The sequence below is a fragment of the Hipposideros armiger genome, unplaced genomic scaffold (genome assembly GCF_001890085.2).
Source record: "Hipposideros armiger isolate ML-2016 unplaced genomic scaffold, ASM189008v1 scaffold_79, whole genome shotgun sequence".
NCBI lineage: Eukaryota > Metazoa > Chordata > Mammalia > Chiroptera > Hipposideridae > Hipposideros > Hipposideros armiger.
The window spans coordinates 2,207,335-2,216,780 of record NW_017731429.1 but is presented as its reverse complement, the minus strand read 5'-3'; the positions used below and the strand labels follow the sequence as shown (position 1 = coordinate 2,216,780).

Below are 9,446 nucleotides of genomic sequence, written 5' to 3'. Positions count from 1 at the left end.
CAGGTATTCCTCAGCCCTGCTACCAGAGAAAGGAAACATCTTAACTTACTGGATCAGAATTTCTAAGCCTATCTTTAGAAAGATGTTATTTCCCATTTTGCTCCAGACGGGGTTTGCAGCATACCTTGGTTCTAGACAATATAAACTACTTATAAAGGCTCTTCAGTTGCCTGAACCTGGATTAGAAATTCAGTGATTGTTAAGCAAATCTATACACAAAAATAAACCTGTAAAAATTACCTTTGTCTAATGTATGAGTAAACATACACTTCTAATTTATCACAAGGTACAATTCTGGGACCTACAACAAAATGCCACCCAGGGCAACAAAAGGCTGAATACCAATAAAGGCTACCCACTTAAACAAGAGCATAACTTCTCTAGTTTGCCCAATATTGTCTCTTCCACCTCACTTGCTCTATTCCTTTACATTAGGCAGTCTGATTTTTTTTTTTTTTTTTTTTTTTAAAGCTGAGCCATCCTGCCACCTGTTGGCAGCTCAGCGGCAGCTCAGCTCGAGCCGGGCATATAAGCACTGTTGCTCAGTGCTCTTGAGCGAGCTCTTAACCATTTGAGCCACTTGGCCGGCCCCAGTTTGATCTTTTAACACAGGAAAAAATAACCATAGAGCAGTTTACAATGAAGACCTCAAAGAATCCAACAGGAATGAAGGTGGGGGTGGGGGTGAGATTATATCAGTACAGTACAGCAAATGTTACTTACACTTCCTTTTCCCAATTCATGGGTATTATTAATCCCTAGACTCTAAGAACATAAACTTCCTGAAAAGAGGAATTCCAGTATTCTTTAGAGATAGTTCATGATAGTTACATACTTCAAAGGCCACCTTATTTATATCTTTGTAAAGCTATATTCTTAGAAGATTGAGAATAATTATTTGAAGTTTCCATCTAGTGTGGGATACTTTGGAATCAGATTCAAACTTTTTTTTTTTAAGCTGTGTGATGCTAAGCAATTTGACAAGCCTCTCTGGCCCTCATTGGTCATCATTAACCACTCAAATAGTATTACATAACATGTAATTTGCCTAACACCACCTGACATAGCAGGCACTCAAATGGTAGCCATATTCTTCCTGTTGCACCTGGTTTTGTTTTCTGAAATATCCTTATCTATCCATTTCCTTAGATCATGTAAATTTTAGAAGTGTCCCATTGTGTTCCCCTTCCTAAAACGTTTCACCTCAGTTCTTTAAAGCATTTTCTTTTGTGACAGCATCTAAAGCAGTATTGTCCAACAGCACTTTCTCTGATGTTTAATATCTGACTGACAATGTTAGCCACTAGCCATACATGGCTACTGAGCACCTGAAATGTGACTAATGCAACTGAATAACTGAATTTTAATTAATTTAAATTTTTAGCCACATGTGGCTACATGATTGGACAGCACCTATCTAGACCAACACTTTTCTTAACGAAACAAGCCAGTAACACCAAACAAAATATTAAGTGACATCACAGGTCATATTCACAAGCATCTTTAACTATTCCTTCCAAATACAATGACAATTAATCTTATGCTACTTAAACTTACATGAAAAGGAGAATATAGCCTGTAACCTAGAAAAGGCACCTCAAGTGAAATAGGCTTTCAATGTCTCAAGAAAAAAGTGCAGCTGAAGATTAAAATTCAAGTGAAATTAAAATACATTTTCAGTTTTTCAGAGAGCAAACAAAGATGATTTGTTCTTTCAACAGGTACTTGAAAATGTATTTCCTACCAAACTTACACAAGAAATTATCCCACTTACAAGGCAAAAGCATCTGTGTTTTATTGTAGATATTCTCTGGAGTATAGAATTAGGGGTGATTTTTCTTTTTGTCTTATTTTCTCAGTTTTCCGTAATGAATATGCTTCACTTTATAACTAGGAAAAAAATACACAATTTTTCTCCTTATAAAAGGAGGGAAAAAGTTACCTATTTTACAAGCTAAAATATCAAGACAAAACCTCTCTGACCCAAAATTGTACATTTTATCTGCATTCTCTCATTTTTATTTAAAGCAGAGTTCTACGTATCACAGTGAAGAAAACAATGAATTAAAATTCCTTACTTCAAAAATTAAGAAACCAAAATTACTAAATTAGACTCCTTAAAAATAGAGAATGGTATAAACTTGGATAATCCAAATATATATTACTAACCTGATTGGTACAAATTGTTTCCTTATTTATCCTTAAACATTCCCACATTACTCCCTAGCATAATTATAAGTGGATACGAGAGTTTACAATGGTTTCAGGATCTAATATCTTTCCTTTACACCATGTATTTCTTAAATCGTCTTTTCAATTAATAGGAACAGACAATGTAAGCAAAAGAGCATGTTATTTTAAATCTGTTGTTATAAATCTACTTTGCCAAAATTTATGGTCAGGAGGCAAGTAAGTGACATGTGAACCTGCCGTGACCTGCATTACAATTTAAGGCAAGTCATTTGTAGCTCAGACCTAAAGAACACTGCCTCAGTCAGGAAAATAGCTTGTAGTTTTTTCTGTTCAGTGACAATAAACGATCTATTTAAATCTGTATTTTAAAATTTACTTTGTATAGTTATTTGGCTTTAAAAAAAAGTTCCATATTACATTATACTTAAAATAGTAATATAATTTATAAAACCCCCAACTACAGTACACTAAAAACCAGAGGGGTCTAGGAAATTGTGGGTATACAGGGAAGAGCAAGTTTGGAAGCACCTTCTAAAGGAAGCTGGCCCACCAATAAAATTCATATCTATGCATATGTTCAAAACACCATTAGTGAATAGATTTTAAAATTAGATTAACTAAAAATTGAGCAAAATTTTTTCAACAAAACAAGTAACTGGGTCAACAAAAATTTTTAAATTATTAAAGTCTGCTGTGAACTGATTTCTTTTTAAAAAGTGGGGGAAAGAGCTAAGTAACAAATCTTGAATATACAAGTTGGGAGGGAAGGTAAAAAAACTAGGAATAAAAACACTTAGTAACCAAAGCAATGCAAAAGGCAAGTTAGAAAGAGCAATTTTCTAATAACCTATTATCTAAAAGAAATTTTCTCCAAGTAAGACATGATTTATGTTCCTAATGACCAAGTAATTTACTTTCTGAGTAAAATTTAAAATATCTCGTTTAATTTTTCTGCACTTCAAAACTGAATGTAAATGACCATTTGCAATCCAGGTCAGAGCTCAGAGTTCAGTCTGTTGTAATGCACGAGGGAGTGACTGGTGGACAGAGTATTAATGTATTGCAAGTTGAGATAGATGAAAAATACTGTGCTGGCCAAACAAAACACTCTACGAGTTTCTGATGAAAGACGTCCTTTTTGATTCTTGACTTAGGTGGTAAATACCTAGTTTCCGGAGAAAAAACAGCACGATAATACATAAAAATATAAACATTTAAGAGGGTCTCAAAACTTGGTACTGATTATGAGTCTGGGGAAAAAAACCTAAAAACTTGAAAACATTTTATTACCTAGTTATCAGATTACTTAGCTTAAAAACCTAAGTTGGTAAGACCTTAAACTGTACTTTCAAAATGCTGAACTTAGTAATCATATATTTTTAAAAGATCCACTCTGTTCTATCAAAGCGGTAGTTATTTATGGTCACCAAATAGCGTTGATGCCTAATCTTTGGTTGTGGAATTCCAACCAACTGTATTGTTTGTAGGAGCACCCATCAGTCACTCAAGTATAATTCACTGAGAATGCTCTTTGCTGCCAGGCATCACAAATACTGAATACACTTAGATTACAAGAAACTGAGTGGATTTAATAAATTTCGTATAATACTATACAATAAAATCAATCTATATCATTATTATAATGAATCATTCTGGAAAGAAAAAACAGCCTATCTTCCTACCCCCTCCCACTTTTATCATCTGCATGCTTCCCAAAGGTAAGATAATATGGCTCAGTTTAGACCAGGTGAAAAAAATGTATTAACATAATCCAACAAAAATGAAATAAAACAATGCAGAGTTTTGAGTGTTTTTTTCACACTTGTAATAAACTGGAAAACCGTTTCAATTAAGTAAAACAACCGTATTCCATGAAAAAAAGCCATGCCCATCATCCAGAATACTAAAGCCCTTATATAACACTAAAAAAATTTTAATTTATATAAAACAGTAGAAACTATTATACCCTTCATTAGGAAGCTCAAATTATTTAAAAAAAAAAAAAGTCAAATACTCAGAGAAAGCTCAACAAGCCAAATCCTCAGAAATCCACACATCCTGTAATTACTCTGAATTGCATTTAACCAACCACACATTTAGTCATAAATCAACTTTTTCAAAGATATACAAGTCAATGCATCTATTTAAAAAGACTAACCCTTTATAGCTAAGGACTTTACATTACTTTCATATTCTACTCGGCAAGCTCTGACTGTACTTCAGATTCTCTCTCATGTTCCAGGAAATAAATACAAACTCATGATATGCTTTGTGATCACTGATGGCTTGTTTATGTGATTGTACTCTACTAAATATAATTCCATAGAATGTGCTCTTGATTATGTAAGAATGAATCTAGTACTCCTTGATGAAATACTATAATTCTCTTCTCCAATGGTTACAATTTTTTTAAAAGGTATGCAAAGAACTGAGTATCACTCCCATGAAAGACAAAAAAAAAGTATAATTTTGTTCCAAAATTAACTTAGTCTCATATGTTTCTATTAAGTCTTTCAAGGATTCCAGAGAATCTTTTCATATCTCCATTTCTGGAAAGTGAAACCAGTATAGAAGTAATTTGGGAACTTGAAAATGGCATTCATTTTTTTCAGCAGATGCCAAATTTTTGACCGACATGGCTCCCACAATTACTTTGTTACCATCAGTCCAGTCAGTTAACAGGTTGTAGGAAAAGATTCCTTTTTGCAGACACTGCTAAGCTGTTTAAAGAGAAGAGAGAGAGATTAATTTAGTGATTATAAAATGCACAAATATTTAAAATATTTTGAAAACTTTTTGTCGGCTTATAGGACAAATGTGTGACTATATTTTAACAAACGTGGACATTTTCGTTAAGTCTGGTCAAGGAAGTGCAGAAACAGTAAAGTCAATATGATAGAAATAGGTCAATATGATGTATGTTAGTTCAATTAATGTATGAATTGCTGTCACCATCAGAAGACATTAAAAAGCTACATCTTTAGTTCTATAACATTTTGCCATAGTGGCTAAATTAGGGGAAAAAAAGGTTCCCCAAATACTAAGTTGTGTTTTTCCATTATAGTAAATAAAGCCAAACCTGTAAATTTCAAAACAATCTATATTATATTCCAGAAATCTCCTTTATGCAACTATCCACCAGAACACAATTTTCTAAAAATAGTAAGACAACAGTTTCATATTAATCATAACTTTTTTAATTAACAAGTAGTGAATAGGACACTTTTAAGATATTTTACTACATACTGAAATAAACAGATCTATTGTAAATTCAGAAACTCAAAACATTTACAGTAAAATGTGCTTACACATAAATGTGACCAAATTTATTTAAAGCCCCTGTTAGATAGGTCCTAAATACATGCAATACCATGTAAAAACAAGACCATGAAGTTGATGTAAAAAATGACAAAATCACGGAGTCACCAAAATTGGGAAAAAAAGAAAATGAAATGGAAACTAAGAAAAGACAGTTAAAACATAAGGAACCTAACAAAGCAGCTTTAAAAATAGGTGATACTAATCTCCATTTTCAAAAGTTCTTAATCAAGTATTTCCAAAAACTGCCATTTATAAAATGACATTCTAAAAATCTACGCTTGGAATTTCAAAGCATCCCAAATCAGAAAGCTTTGACTACTGTTTCTCCCCAGCCCCAAACTTCAAATAATGCAGGAAAAGCACTGCCGTTAGGAAGAAAATATGCCAAGGAGTGGTATAATTTTTAGAAAAACGCACTTACTGCTTCCAGAACCTTTTAAGACCCACAGTCAGCATTAACAACTATCATTTTTCCTATTTTCATCCATTATTTTCCAAAGTCATGATAGAGATGAATAAATTCTTTGAGCCCATAACTGAAAGATCAACAAACCTGGTTTTATTATGACACCATATTTTTGTCATTGGTACTGCACAAAATTATATACAAAGAAATATATACAAAATGTTCAAGTATTAATTAAATTTCAATTCAAGGCTTCTTTTCAAAAAGCTACATTTAACATATTCCATAAAGATAGCACAAATTAGTCATTTCAAATAATTTTTCCAACTACTTTTGGTTTATATATTTAATTCAGTAGGCACTAAAAATCCATGCAGCTGCATTGTGAGGGGCTTGCTCCTGCACTTAGGTATAAGCAGGTTCATCACTCCAGGTTGTGAGTTTGGCTACTACCCATTCATGCTCAAGTGCAATAGAAGATTTTACAAAATATGCTGTGATGCACTGGAAACCAGAGACCAAGTTAGGTCTCAAATCGTATTATCTAGCAACAAAACATTTACAGTTGTGCAAGAACAAGGATTCCATTTTCATAATCAAATAACAACAAAATAAAACATTTCGTGTGTAAGATAACTTACATCTTTGGACTGCTGGAAAATACTTTTTAATTATGAACATTTTAAAATAAAAGACAGCAGAAGCCCTGATATTACCTCTTTTTCCTCATTTCTTATACTACCTTTTAAAATAAAGCAGGAAATGTGGCCAGCAGCTGGTCCCGTCTCTTCTGCCCCAACAGCTGTATCCACTTTAGCACAAAGAAAAACAAGGATGCTAAATACGTATATACTTTATCAGACAGTGATGTTTCACAAAGAATTTATTGCCTCTTACACTGAAGGACACCATGACGCTATACAATTAGACAATGGATAACAGAATACTGCAAAAGAATATGTCCCATCTTTGGGAAAAGTGTCAATCGTGTCATTAAGTAGCCAGAACCACTCAATTTTAAAAATTATTTTTAAATAATTTTAAATAGGACAAATATCTTTGAAAGAAGATTCTTTGTGAAGCCTCACTTTACATGTTTTCATTCATATTTCACAACCTTCAAAATCTTACATAAATTTAACCTAAAATTTTAATACAGCAAAAATAAAGGTGTTCAACAATTTATTCATACTCAGTGATAGGGTTAATCACTGTGCTGGTTCTCAAAGAAACATTTCATGTAACCATTCTTATTCCTCCTCTTATTAACTAACACAGGAGTCTGATATGCATGTTAATTTCCAAATTTTTCCTAATGGTGAGATATCTGTTAATCTGAATATTGTACTTCTACATCTTCTACTGAAAACTAAAAGGCATTCTTGAATATTTAAGAGATTTCTGTCATCTCCAGCAAAATAACTATCACACGTGTGCATGCCCCAAACACTTATTTGTCAACCTCTGAAAAGTTGCTCTAACACTGGAATTCCAATTTGCACCTTGTACAACTCGGAACTTCCATTCAACTTCACCTGTTTCACTGTCTCCAAACTGTATTTCTATTAGCAGCTTTCAGTGTACAGTTGGAATCGATGTCATCCAAGGCCATGTCCACACTGGGGACAGAAGAGCTAGGTACACGCAAGTCTGAACAAGGGGACACATTAACAGCTATTTCAACCAGAAGAAGCATCTTAAATACATGACTGACCAGCACAAGTCTGTTTCCAGGGTGGACAGGGCCCAAATTAGATTCCCCTCCCACCTTCCAAAAAAGAAACAAACAAAAAAATCACACACACACACAAATTGAGATGTTGCCCATTAAAGTAGACTAAGCAGCAGAGCATGAGCGTTACGTGAAGAGATGGATCCTTACCAGGTTGTGAGGCGGGAACGACTGCTCTGTAACCCCTACAACGGAGCCTGGCAGGAAGGAAATCACCTAAAAAAGAAACTGTCAGAGAGATTTAATAGTCACATGTTATCATTAGGAGTTGGTTACAGTGTCACATTCATGCTTTTAGCTAAACACTTAAAGATTCAATATTACTTTTTTTTTTTTCCTTCCTCCTCTGAAATGTGTCCAGTGAAGATGTCCCACTAAGGTGTTTTACATGGTGTAAGGGAGCTGAAAGGGGTAAACGCGGATAAAGAGCAGATTACTTGACCCTACATTTTAAGAGAAGACGACGCCTTCCGGGCGCACGCCGAGCAGAACTCCACCGACACCTTATCCTTGTCCACATGAAGACACACTCCTCCCGCCGAGTCGTCCTCTTCCAGCAGGTCCTGCTGCTGCTGCTTTCCCACCGGCAGCGCGTAGTCGTGGTCCCCGGCGGGCGAGTCTCTGAAGAGCGAGGTGGTCAGCCGCAGTCCCACGCCGCTCAGCCGGCTCAGCAAGCGAGCCAGTCCGGTCTCGTTGGCTAAGACGGCGCGTAGGTAGCGACTCTCCTCCTGCAGTGCTTGCACGCGCTTGCCCAGCTCCCGATTCTCGGCCCGCAGCTCCTGGTTCTCGGATGCCAGGCCCCGGACGCGACTCTCCAGCCCCATCACGTACTCCTTCTTCTTCAGCCGATTAAGACGGGCAGCAGCCGCCGCCGCCTTCCGGGGACTCTTGGTCGCCGCCTGGTTGTTGTCGTTGCCGCTGCCGCCGCCGCCGCCGCCGCCTCCCGGGGACTTTCTCCGCCTCTTTTCGCCGCTACCACTGTCACTGCCGCTGCTGCCGCCTCCGATACCGTTTAACAGCCTCTGCAGCAGGTCAGAAAAGCGCTGCATCTCGGCGGCCGCGGACTCGTCGTCGTCGTCCCCTCTGCAGAGGCCGCCGCTATCCGACCCTCCGCCAGACGAGGAGAGAGGCCCGGGCGAGCTGAGCCCGGGTTCCAGGTGCCAGTCCGGTTGCCGGGGGTCCAGCAGATCCGCCAGTTCCAGCCCGGACAGAAAGTCCATGTCCTCCGTCTCTTCCCCGGGGACGCTGGCGATCGCCTCCTCCTCCATTTCCTCCGGCGAGGGCGCGCGCACGACCGCGCCGCCGCGGCCCCCCCGACCGGCCTCCAGCTCGCCCTCGTCGCCGCGCAGCTGCTCACGGCCCGGAGATCTGGCTACCGCCGTCTCTTCCTCCTCTGCCGCCGCTGCCGCCCGGGTCAAGTCCGGGGGCAGCGAGCAGGTGGCGGCCTGCGCCGGGCTCTCGCTCCGTGTCGGGGAGTCGCTGCCCGAGGCCGCCAGCAGTTTGGTCAGGCTGTGCCTCATGGGGCCCGGCGGCGGGCCCACGCAGGCCCCGGCCTCTCAGACCGGGCCTCGCGGGCCCCAAGGACCCCAGGACCCAGCGCGGGTAGCCCGTGACCTGGGCAGAACGAAACGATGAGGACGGTCCGAGTCGCCTCCTGCCCCACTTGGCGGGTCGACCACCCCCCGCGCGGGGGGTGGGGGGAGGGATGGGAGATCCAGCCGGCGAGGCCCGCCGATGACTCGACCGCGCCACCCAGACAACGGCCTGGCCGGAAGTCGGTCGATCTCGCCCCAG

General features: G+C 38.9%; 2 protein-coding genes across 6 annotated transcripts in view; one reads left to right on the top strand and one right to left on the bottom strand.

Moving 5' to 3' along the window:
- The window catches only part of TMEM126A (transmembrane protein 126A), a 7,562-nt gene extending 7,323 nt beyond the window's left edge, over positions 1 to 239 (top strand). For both annotated transcript variants that reach the window (XM_019643549.1, XM_019643550.1), the window contains exon 5: positions 4 to 239. In XM_019643549.1, the coding sequence (XP_019499094.1) occupies positions 4 to 196 (193 nt within the window). In that variant the 3' untranslated portion in view covers positions 197 to 239. The remainder of the gene's footprint in view (positions 1 to 3) is intronic.
- Positions 240 to 3,991: 3,752 nt separating this feature from the next.
- Positions 3,992 to 9,432, bottom strand: CREBZF (CREB/ATF bZIP transcription factor). Of its 4 annotated transcripts, XM_019643546.1 has the most exons (4): positions 8,100 to 9,272; positions 7,803 to 7,880; positions 6,663 to 6,731; positions 3,992 to 4,913 (listed from the first exon to the last, which is right to left on the bottom strand). In XM_019643546.1, the coding sequence occupies exons 1-2, from the start codon at positions 9,170 to 9,172 to the stop codon at positions 7,865 to 7,867; spliced, it is 1,089 nt and encodes a 362-aa protein (XP_019499091.1). In that variant the 5' UTR covers positions 9,173 to 9,272; the 3' UTR covers positions 3,992 to 4,913; positions 6,663 to 6,731; positions 7,803 to 7,864. The 4 variants fall into 4 exon arrangements, with proteins under 4 accessions (XP_019499091.1, XP_019499090.1, XP_019499089.1 ...); XM_019643545.1 differs by having other exon boundaries at positions 6,663 to 7,880; XM_019643544.1 differs by lacking the exon at positions 3,992 to 4,913 and having other exon boundaries at positions 5,368 to 7,570.
- Positions 9,433 to 9,446: the final 14 nt, after the last annotated feature.

Coding starts and splice junctions, on each gene's coding strand:
- CREBZF (XM_019643545.1), bottom strand. CDS start 9,172: ATGAGGCACAGCCTGACCAAACTGCTGGCGGCCTCGGGCAGCGACTCC.